At 56.0% G+C, this 18,328-nt stretch overlaps 1 protein-coding gene across 1 annotated transcript in view; it reads left to right on the forward strand.

Annotated features, from left to right (window-relative positions):
• The window catches only part of Col27a1 (collagen type XXVII alpha 1 chain), a 121,154-nt gene that overhangs the window by 17,968 nt on the left and 84,858 nt on the right, over positions 1–18,328 (forward strand). The window contains exons 5-7 of the mRNA XM_026393356.2: positions 3,645–3,698; positions 13,633–13,686; positions 14,956–15,009. Of these exons, the coding sequence (XP_026249141.2) occupies positions 3,645–3,698; positions 13,633–13,686; positions 14,956–15,009 (162 nt within the window). The remainder of the gene's footprint in view (positions 1–3,644; positions 3,699–13,632; positions 13,687–14,955; positions 15,010–18,328) is intronic.

The raw sequence follows: 18,328 nt of genomic DNA on the forward strand, positions 1-18,328 counted from the left end.
CCTGCTTTCCACTGTGGGCATGGCGGGGGCCTGGGGCTCCCGGGGCTGCTCTGTGGACCGACACGGCATGGGACAGCAGTGACCATTTTCAGGGCTTCAGCTGCCCACGGTGGGCCTCACCCCTTGCAGCCTGAGGTGGGGAAGGGGCTCCTGAAGACCATCTCCCTGAGCTGACGGGCTTCGGTATTTATTGGGGAGGTTGTGACAGCTGCATGTGTCTTCCCATTTCTCCAGGGCCATCCTGGGATAGGGATGTTGACACGTCAACACGTCAACTGGATGTGCCCTGCCAGGGAGGGGCTGGGCTCCCCGTCCTGGGAGGGCAGTTAGAGGACAGCTGGGGCTGAGCTGCGGGGCTGATAGGAGCTGGCCCAAGCCTCAGAGTGACAACAGCACCTCTGCCTGGGCCCTGCGTGTCATTTATGGTGCCTGTTTGACCCTCATCCGCAGCCCCGACCTTTGGTCACTCTCATCTTAGGGACCAGAAAACCAAACAGCGTCTCTCCAATCCAGACCTGGAGTCTAGCCTCTTATTCATGTTCTGGGACACTTGGAGGACCCTTAAGAGGGAAGCCTGCCCCTTTCTGAGGGACAGGGACCAATGGCATCGCGTCTGTGTCAGGCTGAATCAGCCTTTCCCACGCTGGGTGCCTGGTGAGGCCCTGGCAGAGGTAGCGGCCTGGGGCATATTTTTAGCACTGGTTCTGGTTATGCAATTACTGGAGCCCTCGTTCCCTGCAGACCTGGCCCTGTGCTGTCTGGGCCCAGGGCTCTGGAATCTGCTGTCTGAAGCCACATTTCCTCTTGGCTTTGACACTTCCAGGAAGCACATGCCCAGAGCTGAGGACACACAGGTGTCATGGGCCCTGCCAGCCGGAGGATCTCATAGTCTGGACCAGCACGAGGCCCCTTGACCTTGCCCTCTAGGCCCCGGCAGTCTGCCCCCGTTCCCAAGCTCTCCCTGGGGCCTCCAGCCCCTCACCTCTGCTTGGACCCTCCTCTGTACCTGGCAGCCCTCCTTTGCAAGCGGTTCCTCCAGTTATGGCTGAGATCAAATGCCACCTCCTTCTCTGAAGACTGTCCCCTCCCCAGAGTTTCTGCAGCAATGTACCTGCCGCCCCGATGACACGGATCACGCTGTAAAAACTCTCATTGACCCCGAGCTCTTTGCTTAGAGGCATGATCTCACTGCATCTTCCCGAGCCTTTGAGAAGTAGGTTCCCAGGTCATCTCCCGTCTGAGGAATCCAAGGCTTGAGAGCTTCAGCCGCTTTGAACGAAGTGAGAGTAAATGCCAGAGCCGAGTGAATTGGGCAGTCTGACCCAGGCGCCGTTTTCTGTCTATTGGAGTGAGCTCCCCAGGTTGGAGACAGGCCTGATTTTCCCCTCTGTCTTCCACGGTGCCCGGCCGAGGGGGTGGGAGAGGGGCTGGGAAAATGGTTGGAAAGCCTTCCACTCTGGAAGTCAAGAGCATTTTCTCCCCGAAGCTGTGGGATCATAGGCCGATCCCATTCCTCTCTTTGGCCTCAGTTTCCCTGTGGGTGAAACCTGGGGTCACGGGAAGGCCTGCCCACAGTCCCGCCCAGCCCCGGGCGATGACCGTTGCTGTGCCTCTGGGCTCTGGCCGTCCACCCCCACCATCCTGTTTCTATGCTGGAAATTCCATAGATCAGAAAATTCCAAAGAGATAATAGAAAGCTGCCTTCAGCAACCCCAGGGCTGCCCTGCACAGACAGCAGGCCTGGGCCTCCGGAGGGACGGGGTCTTATCTGATGTCACCTGCACCTTCCCATCTCCATGAACTCCCCCAGCCCTTCGAGGATGTGGGAGAATCCCTGAGCCCTCCCTGCACCCACTCCCTGGGCTGCGACATTTATAGAATCAGTCTGCTTGGCTTCCAGTCAACTATGGGCCTCGTCTCTCTGCAAGGCAGTGGCTGGAGAAGGCCGGGGGGCGGGGGGGGGAGTGGGGCAGGGAAGCAGGAAGCCCCCACCTTCGCAGGCTGCAGATGGGGCAGCTGAGAGCTCCAGTCCCCCATCTGTGGGGCAGCTGGGGGCACAACTGAGGGGAGGCAGCCACCCCTGGCCCTGCAGGGCCCACCCTTGGTCCCAGGGAAGGGAGCTGGGTGTCAGGGAGCCTCACCAACCCCCCCCCCCCCCACAGCCTGAGCTCTGCAGCCAGACCCAGGATCCCCCTGGACTGAACATTGTAGGTTTTCCAGATTCCTTAGAGACCTCCGGGACCCAGTCACTCCCGGGAGAGATGGGAGACTGAGGCTGGGGCCGGGAAGTCACAGGCTGAGGACCAGGGCTTGCCACATCCGTGTTCCATCTGTGCGCCAGGATTCCGTGTTTGGTGGACTGGCGGGAGGGGGTGGGAGGGCTGGTCCTTGCAGGAGGGTCACACGTGGCAGTTAACCATTCCCCAGGCCGAGTGCACTCTGGACACTCTTCTTTCCTGAAGCCTTCAGAGAAGGGGAGGGTCCCAGTTCAGGCCTGAGGAAGAGGGAGGTGCCTCGGTTGGAATGTGACCGGCTGCAGCTGGGGAGCGGGCCTCCGAGAGGAGGGAAGACAGCGAGTCTGTACGGCCACCCCGATGCACCAAGAAGGGCTGGGGTGAGGGCCTGTGTCACCCAGCCAGTGGGATCTGGGGACAGTAACCCCTCCAGGTGCCCCTTCCCACCCCCACTGCCCCAGACTGTTCTTGCTGGGCAGAGACCCCCGGTATCGTCTGACTCTGAGGGCTTGTGTGGCCTTGCTGGAGGAAAGCAGCCAGGCTCCTGCTGGAGAAAGTGGACAGGACAGGAACCAGCTGTTGGGGGGACGTAGAGCTGCCCGGGAAGCTCCAGTGCTACGAATAACGGGGTCTGAGCACGAACACTCGGAACCCCATTCCCATGGGCTGCAGCTCTGCTCTGTAACCTTGACCGAAGCTCTTGGACTGTCTGGGTCCTGCTTCAGGGTCCCTGGAGGCCCTGAAGCTTCAGGGCAGCTCTGGCCATGTGCTATGGCCACAGCAATGCACCCTTGTCCCAAAGAGGTCAGGTTCACCCTCCGTGAGCTCTGAACCCCAAAACCCCGTACAAAAGTCCAGCTGGAGTCCAAAGGGTGGAGGGGCCTCTTTAGGCTGGGGGAGGCCTTTGAGCCAGGACTTGAAGGATGGGTCCGGTTCCGGTCAGAAAGGGTGGATGGGCAAGACGTGCGTGCCCCATGACGGGAAGGGTATGTCCAAGGTGGTGAGCAGAGCAGGACCGGGAATGTTGGAGAGAAGCAAATAGCTAAGTGTGGCGTGAGCTCGAGGAAACTGGGAAGGGCAGATGGGGCCAGGCCAAGAGGGTGTGGAGAGGAGGCAGAATCTAGAAGTTAAGGGCTTGCACTCAGAGGTCAAGGTCCAGCTCTGCCCAGTAGCAGCTGAGTGACCGAGACAGTTACAAACCTCTGTCAGCACTGACTTCCTCATCTCCAAAGTAATGCCGCACGCGTTAATTGGAGGAAAGGAGATACCCGGAAGGTGCTCTTGCAGGGCTAGGCGCGGAGGAGCTCTGGTAAAAGGTTACTTACTGGTAGTCAGAAGGAAGGTCCCAGACGTTGTTGGAGGTGGGACGGCTTCTGTTTTCTCTCACCTTTTGTGGCTTTCCCCTTTCAGGGTCCCCCTGGGCCTTATGGCAACCCCGGCCTTCCCGGTCCTCCTGGAGCCAAAGTGAGTATTTCTGTGGGGCCTGGAGAGTGGCCATGGAGTGGGGGCCGGGGCTGGGACCGTGTTGGGGTGCTTCCTGAGGGCCTCTGGTGGAGGGGCTGCAGGGTCTTGCAGAGGATTCTCACCCAGGCCAGAGACACCCTGAGCCTTCCCAGTGCTGGCCCGGTACTTGTCTGGGGGCCCTGTACTTGTTTGGGGACCCAGTGAGAAGCTTGGCTTCCAGCTGGGGGACAGGGCGTGAGGAATCAGCTGGGCCTGGGGCCTCCAGGCAGAGCTGGGCGCGGGCAGAGAGGCAGAGCTGTGAGAGGTTTCGCGGGGTATGAGACACACTCTGGGGGGCGTGTCCGTTTTGGAGCTGGGGAGGGTGTATAAACATCGTGCTTTGGAAAGATCGCCGGATGCCAAGTGAGGGTGGCCGGGGTGACATGGGGGAGAGGTGGGATTGAGAGGATGCCGGTGGGTGGGCAGGAGGGGAAAGGGGTGCCTTCCTAGTATTGGCCTGAGTGACTGAATCTGGAACCCAGCAGAAGGACCGAGATGATGTTGCCTCTGGGAACCTGTCATCCAGCCAGCCAGGAGTCACTCGTGGAAAGACATTCTGGAACTCACTCGGGAGATGGAGCCAGGGTAGGGGGGTGGGTTGGCAGAAGTGCCACCTCCCCCAGGGAGCCTTCCTAGAATACTGTGGTTTGTTTTTAGTGAGACCTTAGTGGCTGGGGCTCTTAGGATACAGGAAACCCTGGCTGCTGACCTCTGGCCTGTTCCTAGAGCTTGGCCAGGGGTTGTGTTGTCCAGGCCGCGTATGGAGTGAGCGGCTCGGAGTGCTAAGAAGAGAGATGGGCGGGAACAGCTAGGTCATGGGAAGAGAAGTCTCAGGAATGGCAGGAGATGGGGAGGGGGAGGGAAGAAGATGCAGAGTCTTGAAGTTCAGAGAACAGCATCTGTGCTGAGGGAGAGGCCCGGGCGCCAGGCCAGGAAGAGCGGCGGGGCTCTGCTCAGGGGCCTCTGAGCCTGCCTGTGTCCACTGTGGCGCGGCCAGGTGAAGAGCGCCCCTGGGCTTTGGTTGGCTCAGGCCCGAGGTCCTGCTTCGCTAATGCAACTAACTGCAGAGGTCAGAGACGGAAGGAGAGCCTTTAGCTGGCCCCAGGAGGGCGAGCCGCCCAGCATCCTCCCAGGCTGTGCTCTCCCACCTCAGGAGCAGGCGCCTCCGCCCATCAGCTTGTCTGCTGTGGACAAAGCCACGTATAAGTAGCCCTGGATGCTCGGATCCAAGCCGCCTGCATCCTGGGCAGAGCCCTTGTCCAGAGCTGCCATGGGGGCAGCAGGCTTGGTCCCTGTTGGTGAGTGACGGGGCTCTCAGCTGTCCTGTGTCCAGCCGCTGTCTGGGGAGCTCTGGGTTCCAATAAGGCAAACAGCGATGATGACCCCCAATCACCATCCACTGAAGCCTTACTGTGTGCAGGACTGGGCCCACACTCCACCTGGCTTGTCCCATTTGATCCCCCACAAAGACCCAGAGATGAGTGTAGGGTCCTGTACCCATTTATAGATGGGGAAGCTGAGACCCAGACACATTAAAACCCTGTCTAGACGGGGCACCGTGGTGTATGCCTGTAATCCCAGCGACTGGGGAGGCAGGGGCAGGAGGATCGAGAGTTCAAAGCCAGCCTCAGCCACTTAGCAAGGCCCTAAGCAGCTCAGCGAGACCCTGTCTCTCAAAAAAATACAAAAAAGGGCTGGGCAGGTGGCTCAGTGGTTAAGCTCCCCTGGTTCTATCCTAGTACCAAACCACAACAACAAAAAAACCCTGTCCAGGAACCTGTCCCCGTGGGTCAGGGGGAAAGACGGGAGAGAGAGGGGAGACGTCTGCTTCCCTGAGGTCTTGGGTGTCTCAACACGCTGACGGTCAGCAGCTGTTTAAATTGCTGTTCTGTGTGGGGCTGCTCCCCCTGCTTCCAGGCTGACCCTTTACCCTGACCCTGACCCCGGCAGCCGACGTCCCGTCTGCTCCTCCCTCTGGCCAACCTCTGAGCACTGCAGGCCTCAGCACCAGGCTCGCAGCAGCCCACTCCAGCCTCCTGACAGATGTGCCACGGCAGGAAGGGGCCTGCTGGCGGCTTGTTCTCCACTGGAGAAACAGCTCGGAGTGTGGCCACTGAGGCTGGTCCCTAGCAGGTGAGCTCTACTACCTCCTGGAGCTGGGACCTGTGGACTTAGACTCAGGGACAGGACTCCAGCCTCATTGGCTGAGCCCCAAGGTCATTCCTTGCTAACTCAATTGCAAAGGTCAAGTGGCTTCATGCAAGCCATCGATTGACTGTCCCCAGGCCATAGAGAAAGTGAGTGTCCGGCAATATGTGTGTCACAGAAGAGTTTCAGAGAATGCACTGGAATCAGTTGCTGTTCCTCCCACGGGGACTTGGATGAAATGCCAAGTGGATGTCAGTAAGGGTCATGCCCTTGCCTGGACACTTGACCCTGAGCCCCGGAGCGAGCAGAGGTGGCCCCAGGCCAGACCAGGGTGGGAGGCCCAGGCTGTCCTTGATCTCAAGGTGGCAGGACCAGGATAGGTTAAAGCAGAGGGTCTCCCTGGATGGAATGGTGGCTTGGCCGAGGCTGAATGAGGGTCACGTATCTGCATGGGTGGGATTCTGCCGAGGGTCCTTGTTATTCACCAGAGCCTTTGGGCGGTGACCTGGTGGGGCTGTAGAGCTGGCCTGCCCAAGGCCCTGTGCTTTCTGTATGATGTCTGCTTCCAGAGCTGCCTCTGGACCACTCTTCCATCTATCCTTCACTGAACACCTACTAGGTGCTGTGGACACAGAAATCAACCAAACAGGCAGGGCTGCCACCAGAGCGGCCCTTCATCTGACTTGGCCACGGTGCAGTCACTTTTAGCAAGGTCTCGGCCTTTAAGACCACTCCCCTTGTGGGCTGAAGGTGCCCTGCCAGCCTTAAGTGGGGAGAGGTAGGTGGGTTGAGGAAAGGTAGGGGATCTTGTGCTCTTGAGGTTGGGAGCAGTGAAGGGTCAAAGGCTGAGGTGCCCTCTGGGGTCGCTGTCTTGGCAGTGGCTGAGGGCTGAGTCGGCCCCCCAGGGGTTTCCCTGGAAAGGAGCTGTGATGGGCTCCACAGCTAAACCCATCAGGCTGGGCTCCCACCGCATCTGCCCCCTGCAGAGCCCAGGCTGTGCCCAGGTGCCACAAACCCACACCTGCCCTGTTCCTGTCCAGTGACAGGAGGACTCACCAGCTTCTTCCCGGAGCTGAGTTCAGGGACCCCAAGTGTGAAGCAGAGACACTGGCCCCTGGGATGGCCGTGGTGGCTGACCCCAGGGGCTCAGGGTGAGTCCCTGGGTGGATGCCCTTCTTCCCTTGGCACAGAGCTGTCCCTTCAGGAAAGAACAGTGGTTAAGAGCACAGACCGTGGAGACCCACGGGCCAACTTCAGATCCCAGCTCTGTCACCTCCGAGTTCTGTGATTGGGTGAATCGTGTGAACTTCCCTTGCCTCGTTTCCTCATTGGAAAGGTAGAGTGGTGAGAGCAGCTGCCGTGTCGGGTTGTCCTGAGGAGTGTCTCCGCCATCTGTGGCACAGCAGGGCTGGCCCAGGGGTCAGCCGTTGGCATGTGCCTGGTTCTTCAAGGACGCAGACAGGCCTGGTCCCTGCCTTAGTGGACCATGGAGGCAAACAGGAAAGAGAACAAGCCAATCACATCAATGAATGGAGAAGACTCGTGGTTAGGGGCTGGGGCTCCTGGGAGAGGCCCAGGCTGCCCTGGGGATGATCTGACCTAGGAGGTGAGGGCCTCTTCCCGGAGAACAGGAAGGTTGAGCCATGCTCAGAAGGGCAGTGGGTGACCAGGGAAAGGGACAGGCCAGGGAGGGCAGCAGGCCTGGTAGGTTGTTGGACTTTATCCCAGGAGCAGCAGGAAACTATGGGAAGGATTTGGCAGAGGGACGTGATCTGGGGAGGTGTGAGAGGGCCGTGCAGGCTGTCCAGGAAGTACAGCTTGGCCTGCGCTACCCTGGTGGGGTGCTGGTGCTGGAACCGCCGTCTGGTGGGACTCACAAGGGTCCTTGTGCAGGGGCAGAGTGGGTGGGGCCAGGAGTGGGCGGGGCTCCCGTGGGGAGGGGCAGTAGTGCTCTGGCTCTCAGGCAGCTGCTGCCCTGTCGCTGGTCTGGCTCAGTGTTCTGCCCTGAATTGGCCAGAATTACTCTGGGCTCAGGGCACCAGGGAAGTTAAAGTGGCAGGGGGCAGGACTTGGTGACCAGGTGGCCACTGGCTGAGCTGGTGGGAGTGGGTGGAGGCAGCTTTACGCCTTCTCAGGCCTTGGGGCCTCTCCCCTTCCTCTGATGACTGAGGTAGGTGATGCCATTAAGGCCCGTGTGGAAGAGTCTGGAAGGAATGGAGAGGAAAGTCACCCTTCCCCTCTGGCCCTACCCATGAGAAGCACCGAGGACATCTTGAGCAGCTTTGGCCAGGCGCTGCTGGAGAATGTCACACACTTTGTAGGGCAGATGTTATCGCCCCATTGTATGGGTGAGGAAACTAAGGTTCCAAGTGTCTAGGTAACTTGCCCAGGGTTACATTTTTAGTAGGTGACAAAGCCAGCAACCCAGCATCTGCTGCTGGCTCTAGGACATGAGTCACAAGGCAACTCAGCCTCCGGCTGCTGGGCTCTCCTGGCTCCTCCAAGTGACCGTGAACCCGCTGCGCCCAGCTGCGCCTGGCCTTCCCCACTTGACATTCACCAGGAGCCTTCCCGCTTATTAAATTGGCTTCCCCCACACGGGCTTTGATGGCTTGTGGCCTGGCCAACATCAATATCCCATGTTGTCTTTAACTGATCTCCTTTTTTATAAATTCTTTTTATTAATATACAAGTAACTTTTTTTTTTATAAGTAACATCTTGAAGAACATGATTGTATATGAATGTGGACTCTCTAATTATTTGATCAGGATAAATTCATAATAATAACATTGCTAGCGTGGTCCCAAGAGCCAGAGTGTCTGAGTTTGAATCCTGGCTCCATCCCTTGCTGGGTGGATGACTCTGGGCAAGGTACTTAAACATGTAGGCCCTCAGTTTCCTCATCTGTAAAATGGGATAATAATACTTCATACCTTATGACATGGTTCTGAGGATTCAGCCATGGGGAGAGATGGGGGTATCTTTATATACATTAAGACATATATACACGCAAACACATACACGTGAATGATTTATAACATGCCTTCCACCTAATGTCTATACAAACATGCAACAGTTAGTTCATTAGCAGCTACCTTCTAGAAAGGCTGAACCAATTCATGCTGCTGCTAACATTAAAAGAAGATAATTCAGTATTATTTTCATTTCACTCATCATCTATGGTGAATGTGTTTCTTATGTCTATTTTCATTTTTGTCTTTTACCATTTATGCCTTGGCATATTTGGAGAATTGGGATGTTGTCATTTATCCATAGGGTTATTAAATTTTCACCTACTCTACAAAAATTTGTTGTTTCCCTTTGAAGAGTATTCATGATGATTTTCACAAATGGAAGAATTATCCCCTTTTTTTGAACTAACAATAATAGCTAACACTTATTAGGAACCTATCATATGTCAGCTGATTTGCAGAGGGACCTACCAATAGGTAAAGTTTAAAATTCTTTACTTTTTTGCTTTTGGTGCTAGGGATGGAACTCAGGGCCCCCCTGTACATGCTAAGCGCTGCTCTGTCTCTGAGCTACACCCGCAACCCTACTTTGCTTTTATGCTTGGAAATTTCTTTTCCATCTGAAGATCAGATAAGTATTCACTTTTATTCCTGGTTATTTCACAATATCATTTATATTAAAAATTTCAAACCATCTGGAATTAATCTCAGTGGGGGGTATGAGGCAGGGCTCTAACATTGTCTTCCTGTAATAGTTAACCCTTTAGGAAACAATCTTTGCTCCTCTGATTTTTATGTGATAGACAAGTATTTGCTTCCGGTCACTCTATTATGTTCCTTGCTCTGCTTGTATATTTGTATGTTAACAAAATAATATTTTATTTGACATTTGCTATCTTTGTACTATATGTCTCCCTTAACTTCTTTTAAAATAATTCTGCCATATGAACTTTATGGCCATCTTAATTTCCTTTAAAAAGAATCCCTCTTGGTATTTTTATTGGAATTATATTAAATTTATAAATGTATTAATTTATGAATTAACATCTTTAAAATGTTAGCTTTTTCTATCTACCCACTTGGCTTGTCCTTCCATTTGGTTGACTTTGTTAAACATCTCTTAGTAAACTTTTATGGGTTTTATTGCATAATCTCTGCACATTTCTTTTTAAGTTTATACTTAGAAATTTTATGTTTCTTCTGCTGTTATTATTGGAATATTCTTCCCTGTTATATTTTCTAGCTGGTCTCAGCTATTGAAGATAAGTCCTGATTTTTGTATATTTGTACTTTTTGTGTTTAATCTATGGCCATCCCTTTCACTGAATTATCTTATAAGTTCTACTGGCATTTCAGTCAGGCCTCCTGAATATTCTGGACAGGCACTTAATGTAGTTTGTAAAGGACATACTTTTTTTTCCTTCCTCTCAAAGGATAGTAGATCTTATTTGTTTTTCTTTCTTAAATATTTTTTAAGTTGTTGATATTTATTTATTTATATGTGGTGCTGAGAATCAAACCCAGTGCCTCACACATTTCAGGCAAGTGTGCTACTGCTGAGCCCCAGCTCCAGCCCATCTTATTTGTTTTTCGTGCCTTATTGCATTGGCCAGAATTCCTAAACTTATAAAATACTAGTTAGAAATAGTGGGACTCTACAGAGCGAGTTCTAGGATTGGATCAGATTTGACTCATTCCCATCCCTACTGCCATCTCCTGAGATTCCCATTTGCTCATTTGCTTGTTCATGAACAATTTTAGGGTGCTTCTTCTGAGCCAGGTCTTGTGCCAGGTACTTGAGATCAGAGATGACTTATACAGGAGGCTTCAATCCCAGAATTTCCAATCTTTTGTTATTTATTCCTCCTTTGTCTCGGCCCCTCTCTGGGCCATGGCCACCTGGAGCCTTCTATTCTTTCATCTCCCCACTATACTTGCAGGAAAGGAGCTTGGCACAGTTCCCATGACCTTATGGTCCCATAAACTCTGTGAAGAAGTCCACCATTCCCCATGCAGAGAGGGAAAGTGACTTGGTGGAGGTCTCATGGACTCGCTGGCTGCAGAGACACATCTGGTGACCAGATTGTCATTGTCACCAAGGTGTAAATGACCCGTTAGACTTTATATATGCTTCTACCAATCACTGAGGCATTTGTAGGAGGCTGGCTGGGAAGGCGTGTAGTTTTCTCTGTCCCAGAAGCCACCCTTCCCCTGACCGTAGGTACCTTGAGCATCCCTGAGCATCCCTTCGTCTGGCCGGCTCTTCTTTGTCTTCTCCAGCCTCAGCTGAACCGTGAGTCTCTGCAGGATCTCACCACATCAGGGGCCAGCTGTCCCAGCCTCCTGTCTGCCCGATGGATGGTTGAGGCTTTTCACCACAACGTGCTGAAGTGTAAAGAGCTGGGCTCTGGAACCACCCTCCTGCATCGGAATCCCACACATTCACGTCTGGCCTCAGACAAATGATGGGCCTTGCTCTGCCTTAGTTTCCCCTTTTGTACTAGGGGGGTAGTGACAGTTCCTGCCTCTGAGCTGCGAGAACTGAATGAGTTAATACACGGCAGGGCTTAGAAGACGGCTCAACAAATGCCAGCGCTCCTGTCATTACTGCTCTGTCTGGTTTCTCCCTGGAGAGTCTCCATGGGCACGAGCTTGTTTGTGTCATGGCAGTCCCTGGGTAAACCTCCAGGCTTGGCTTGCAGTCGATGTTCCGTAAACATCTGTTCTCGTTGATGCCCGGGCTGGGATCACACCTCAAGCTCTGTACCAGCTGCAGAGAACGCAGGGCGAAAACCCTGAAGAACCAAGGACCCAGGGCCAGGGAGCAAGTCTGTCATCTCTTTGGGTCTCAGTGTCCCCTCTGGGTAAAATGACCGAGTAGGATACATGAAGAGCCCCCTGTGACCTGCCTAGCCCAGCTTCCCTCCCGGCTGCAGGCTGAGGTGGGCCGGGCAGGGTGAGGGAAGCTGCAGTCCTTTTTTGGCCATGGGAGTCCTCCGAGCCCTGGGCCTGGCCTCGCAGGGTGGACATAAAAGGCATGTGGCCGGGCTCCTGAGCTACTGAGGAGGGCCTCTGTGAGCGGCTGCAGGGCAGGTAGATCCTGACGGGTTCTGCAGAGTCGACCTGGTGGGCCCAGGTAGACTGAGTTCTGGGGCCCAGCACAGCAGGCTGGCCGTCCATCACGGAGCGGTTGAGGGCTGGAGCTGCGGAGGGCAGGGCGGTGTGTGGAGAAATATCCAGCCCTGTGGCTGGCCGTCCCTCTGACCTGCCGGCTCAGCCCGGGCCGACTCACTTCTCCAGACCCCCGAACAGGCGGAGGATGCAGACTGCATGCCTAGCACTGTCTGCACACAGTCGGTGAGCAGCGGAAGGCTGTTCCCGTCGCTCTGGGAGGCTCTTTGCAATTCAGAAAGTGACAATTTCCTGGGAGAGTGACTCGGTCTGGATTTGGAAGGTCTGAGTTCTGACAAAGTAAAGAATCCAATGGGATTAAGTAGAGTTGGCCCAGCTGCCTTCCCCTGGGTGGTGGCCCTTGCCACCTGGGTGTCTTCCTAGGGACCTGGGAAGTGTATGGGTGTGTGTGGGAGGCGCCTGGCCCCCATCCAAAACACAAGGAAACTGAGGCTCAGAGAGGTGAGGAGCTTTGCCCAGGATTCCATCGTGAGTCCATGGCAGGTCCAGGCCTTCGTCCCAGGACTTGGGACTTTGGGACCAGCCGAGGCAAAGAGAAGCTTGGAATGAGGGGATGAGGGGTAAGGGGACAGGGATTGGAGCTCCTGGAAGTGGCAAAGGGTGGGTCGACTTTCCAAGGGCAGCTTCCTGAGTCATTTAATCGGCTTGACCAACGAGGAGCTGCAGGCTGGAGCGCTTTTGGGGGTACCTTGAGTGACGCAGCTGAACTTGGGTCCTCGCCCTGGGCCCCAGCCTCCCCGGGGCCAGGGTCCTTAGGAGGACTGCACACTAGGCACAGAGTGCCTGCCTCTGGCGGGGACGCGCTGCTTGTCCGTTTCCCCCCAGCTCATGGCCTACTCCAACTCATGGGGTCCAGGGCCTCCCAGAACACAGGTCTGGGGTCCCAGGTGCAGGGTTGAGTCTTATCCTGCCTCATCCGGGGCTTCAGGTGGCTCTTCCTCCTCAGATGTGTCCCAGGGTGGTGACTCTTCAGTTGCCCGCTTTGTCAGCCCGAGGTTTCCAGACCCCCAAACAGGCGGAGCCACCTGTGCAGATGTGACTCAGTGGCTGGGAACTGAGACGAATCTTCGTGCCCCTTGGCCATGACTCTCAGTAGCCCTGAGAGCCCCAGGGGCCGGGCAGGAAACTGTCCCAACCACACACACGACAGACTGGTCACCTGTCTGTGGCCCCGAGCTCTGTGGTGGGGAGGACACACTCCAGCGTGTGCTGAGGAACATGACTGTCGATGGGACTGGTTTCCTATGAGGGTGACAGCCTGGGCCTGGCAGCTGGCAGGACAGAGCAGGAGACTATGTCCTGGGAATAGACCAGGGACCCTCCCTGTGGGCCTGGTGAATCAGGAGAGCAAAGATCGGAGCAGGTTGTGAAAAATCCAGAGCCGGGAGGAGGAGTTGGGGCTTTGCACGCGGAGCCAGTGGGAGTGATGAGGGCGCGGGGGCAGGGGAGTAGTGGAATGCAGGAGGCCCTTTGGGGTGTGAGTGGGGAGATGGATGGGGACCCGTTGAAGCCATCGAAGGGTCTGTGGGGGACATTCTCTCCAAATGACTTGGTGGCCAAAGCAGAATTGTTTCTGTTTCAGGGACAGAAGGGGGACCCAGGGCTCTCACCAGGAAAGGCCCTCGATGGGGCAAAGGTAGGTCCCCGGGACCCCAGTGCTGAGGGAAGAGGGGTGGGCCATAGTGAACCTGCTGTCCCCTGCGGGACTGTCCTGGCAGAGACCATTCTTGACGAAGGCCGGGGGGTGGCAGGGTCTAGGAACATGGGTGTGGTTTGAAGTCCCCTTGAAGTGCAGTTTTTCCCAATCCTGGGCCCACAGCCACTCCCGTGCCTGCTGCTAGGGCTCACCCTGAAAATCAGAAAAGACTGCCCGGGACACACGTGTGGGGCACTCTGCAGGACCTGCCAGGTGATCCTGGCATCCAGAACTTTCCTGGCAGCCCAGGCCCAGGAAGCTCCCAGCACACATTCCAAGCCCCTGAGGCTGTTCACACGAGCGGACGGGCCTGTGGTTTCTGGGGGTGGAGGGGCCTGGCTAAGCCCTTGGAGCTCCCACGTTGCCAAGTTTACCTTCAGGGGAGCAGCGCTGTGAGCAGACGACGCCATCTTCCAGGGGTTCTGCAGGCAGAGAGCACAGGATGGGTGGGGAGAGGGAGCCCCGAGTTCTGGCTGAGGCCCTCTGAGCCTCACGCTGCTCGGGCCTGCACTGCTTCCCTCCAGACGGGGTCCAAGAGCCACCTGACATCCAGGGCCCCCGCTGTGCTTCAGCTCACAACTGATGCGGCTCAGCGCTGCACGTCCTCACTGCCAAGGCCTCTCCTTCTGGGTGACCTGGGGTCCAGGATGGTGTCCACATATACGCCCATCTGTCCTCCTTACAATCTTCTAAGCCAGGACAGGTGGGCCCAGATTGCAGATGAGAAAACAGAGGCTCTACATGGGGCCCCCTGGGACCTCGCAGCTGGTAAATGGTGGAATGGGATTGGTACCCAGGAGCCTGGGCTTCTCTCCTGCCCCTGTGCGGCTGCTCTCAGGTCTCATGATGGTGGTGGAAATGCCCCCTGCTTGGCAGCCCTCACTCCCTGCCCTGGGTAGGCGTCTCTGGAGCAGGACTGGAAGCTCACTGGTGCAGGGTGTGGTTTTCAACCAGGGTTCTAGGGTCGAACCCACTCCCCAGAGGGTATCTTCTGTCGAGGCCCAGTTCTTACAAGGATTCGTGGAGCTGATGAGTCGAGGGGGAACTGAGAACTCTGTTCTTCTGCTCTCACCCTGCTCGGGGGCCCTGGGTCTCCTCTGAGGCCCCCAGGAACCTCCACAGCTGGAGACAACCAGCCTTGGAGGTCATGCTCAAGTGCAGAGTGTCGCACTCCCACCCCCGTCTCACCCCCTGGTCTGTGTCTTGCAGGGCGACGTGGGCTTGCCTGGATTCTCCGGCCATCCGGGACCTCTGGGACGAAAGGTACGCCTTGGCACTGGGCTTGCTGGTGAGCTGGGGCTGCGGGCAGAGCGCTGTGGGTCGCCTGCTCTCCCTGGATCCCGTCCAGCTCCCTGGGGCACAGGGCACACTGTGGGGGATATGAGCGAGATTTCTGAGGGTCGTGTCACTGGGAGGAGGGGGACCTGGGTGTGGGCTGGGTCATTCCACCATGGTCAATGAGGTGTGACAAGAACTGTCCCTGGTTTGCTGTGCTTCCTCCTTGGGGTTTGGCCACTCCCAGGAAGGCCACCCTCGAGGATGCTTGAGGGAGTTGGGGACTTGTGTTGGCTCCGGCTCTTCTGTCCACTGGCCGAGTGGCCTGGGCCTGTGCGTCCCTTGTTTTACCAGAAATAGAGGCAGGGATAGTGGTCTCCTTCCTGAGCCCCCAGGGCCTGGGGATCTGGGACCTAGGAGCAAGGCCAGGAGCAGAGAGCTTGGGGGTGGGCTCTGTGGTCGTTGGACCTGGATTCTTCTCCTCTCCCCATGCCATTTCCTGGCTGGGTGACCTTGGGCAGGAAAACCCCCCATTATTGATGAGTTGACCAGAAGACACAGGGGCCTCGGCCATATCTTGAGCTGCTGCCCTGGCTCCCGGCTTCGGCTGCAGCTACCCTGTCTCTGGGCCTTCTGGTCCTCCTCTGGTCAGCTGTCGCGACTCTGGCTCCAACCTGTCCTTGCTGTGAGGGTCCCCATGGCACAGGGTTCTTGGAGGATTGCAGCCCCCTCCCCTTCCCCTCCACTTTCCATGGCCACAGCAGGCCGTGCCTCACATCTCAGGCCAGCACTGGACGGGGCCGTGGCAGTCTGCCTGCTGGGAGGCGTTGCCTTTCCTGGCTCAGGGGACCCTGGGGTGCTCCTGTTCCCCACTTGCTTCCCTCTGGACTCCGGCACTTTCTGATGGATGAGGTGTGAGTGGAAAAGGCTCCTTCCCGTCCCGGCTCATAAAGCAGCCTGCGGTGGGCTCGCTCTGCATGGGGTGGACGTCTGGCCGAGTGGCTGGAGATGGAAAGAACAGACTTGAGCCAGCTCCTCCAGGGGACCCGGGGCTCCCTGTTCTCAGCATGTGTCTGCAGAGGCCACAAGCCCCAGCCCAGAGGACCCCACTCCTGAGCAGGGAGAGGCACCCTTGTAAGGTGAGGGAGAGCCTCGTGCGGCTGCAAACCACTTGGCAAAGCCACTGGCTTTGAGTTCCTCTCTGGCCCTGGCCCAGGCAAACACGCAGGAGTTTGGTCCTGTGACAGGCTGGTGTCACCCTCCCACAGAGGGAGCAGAGCCTGACCAGTGGCGGGGTCCAGCAGGAGGGCCGCAGCAGTCTCTTCCCCACACGCCTCCAGTGACCGCTGTGGCTACTCTGCCCTATGCTGGCTTTTCTCATCATCTCTGTGGGAGCCCCGGGGAGCGAGGGACATGAGGGAGAGGTGAGGTCAGCATCCTCATTGATCTCCAGAGCACTGAGGGTTTTTTTTAACATTTTTATTTTTTCTAATTAGTTATCCACGACAGCAGAGTGCATTTCTTTTCATTGTGCACAAATGGAGCACGGCTTTTCATTTCTCTGGTTGCACACGATGCAGAGTCGCACCATTTGTGCAGTCATACGTGGACCTGGGGTAATGATGTCGGTCTCATTCCACCATCTTTCCTGCCCCCATGCCCCCTCGCCTCCCCGCTCCCATTGGCCCAATCCAAAGTTCCTCCCTTCTTCCCTTGCCCACTCCCTTATGGATCAGCATCCACATCAGAGAGAACATTCAGCTTTGTTTTTTTGGGATTGGCTAACTTCACTCAGCATGATATTGTCCAACTCCCTCCATTTACCTGAAAATGCCATGATTTTATTTTCTTTTAATGCTAATTAATATTCCATGGTATATATGCCAAGTTTCTTTATCCATTCATCTATTGAAGGGCTTCTAGGTTAGTTCCACAGTTTAGCTACTGTGAATTGAGCTGCTATAAAGGTTGATGTGGCTGTGTCCCTGTAGTATGCTGATGTTAAGTCCTTTGTGTATAGACTGAGGAGTGGGACAGCTGGGTCAAATGGTGGTTCCATTCCATGTTTTCTAAGGACTCTCCATCCTGCTTTCCAGAGTGGTTATACTGATTTGCAGTGGAGGGCATTGAATTTTGGTGTCACTCCAAGCTGACACCATAATCCCATTGGCTCGTTTATTCATTCATTTGATGAGGACGTACTGACTCCTAACGAGGCACTGAGCCAAACGAACAGACCTAACCCCCTGCCTCCGGGAGCTCACATCAAAAAAGGGAAAAGAGCGAAAATACAAGGTACCCCAGGAGACGGCAAGGGCCGTGGAGGAAGTGGCAGGAGAAGGCAGCGTGGGTTAGGGGTCCCATGGTAAGTGGGTGGCCTTAGGGGCTGCAGAGAGGGCGAGGGGCCTCTCAGTGTTCCTCCACCATGGCCCCAGGTAGATGGGACCCGTGGCACGTGGCTAATGGGTCTTCAGGTTGAAATGTCCTTGCTGTCTTTCCAGCCTGGCTCCCCATGGTGCCCTGGAGCTCACCAGCCCTCCTAAGTTGACCGCTGTCCATGCAAAGCTGACATACAATGAGGGGGGGAGCCAAGGGGCTCCCCTGGGAATGTTTTGGGTGAATGTGGCCAAGGCTGCCTGAGGGGACCCTGCTTTCTGTAGACCTGTCAGTATTGCTGAGTGGCACTCCCAGTTCCACGGAGCCCTTGTGGGGAACCTCTTCTGGGCTTCCCGGCTGCTGAGTGGCTCTCCCCCCACCGTCTCTCCCACCCAGCCCTGCGGCTCCTTCCACTTCAGTGTGCAGTGCCGTCTCCTGGCCTGGCTGTTCTCCGTCGCCCCATTTATTCTGTGTCTAATGCCCACCCCGCTTCTGGAAGGCAAGAGTGAATTTGCTTTGTTCAGTATATTCCTGACCTACCCCAGGGTCGTGGTCATTGTTGGGGCCCAGCAAACGTCTGGTAAACGAGTGTTAACTGGACCAATGAATGAGACGTACAGAAATGGCGCTTCCTGCCCTGTCCTGCCTCAAGTGCCACCAAACAGAGGTTGGTGTCAAACCAGCCATAGGCTTCAGAATCCCGTAACTTCGGAGTCAGCAGCACTTGAACAGGTGCAGGGTCTGGTGCAGCATTGCACAGTAGGTCCCCCTGCCACCTGGTGGGTGCTTCTTCCTCCTGGACCCTCTGTCCTGCGACGGCTGGAGGGGCTGGGGTGGGCTGCCAGGGTGCTTAGTCATCTTGGTGGGAAGTCTCCTACGGTTCTGGGCAGGGGGTCGAGGTGAATCTTACTACAAGGGCAGCTGGGGCCTT

The sequence above is a fragment of the Urocitellus parryii genome, chromosome 4 (assembly GCF_045843805.1).
Source record: "Urocitellus parryii isolate mUroPar1 chromosome 4, mUroPar1.hap1, whole genome shotgun sequence".
Lineage (NCBI taxonomy): Eukaryota > Metazoa > Chordata > Mammalia > Rodentia > Sciuridae > Urocitellus > Urocitellus parryii.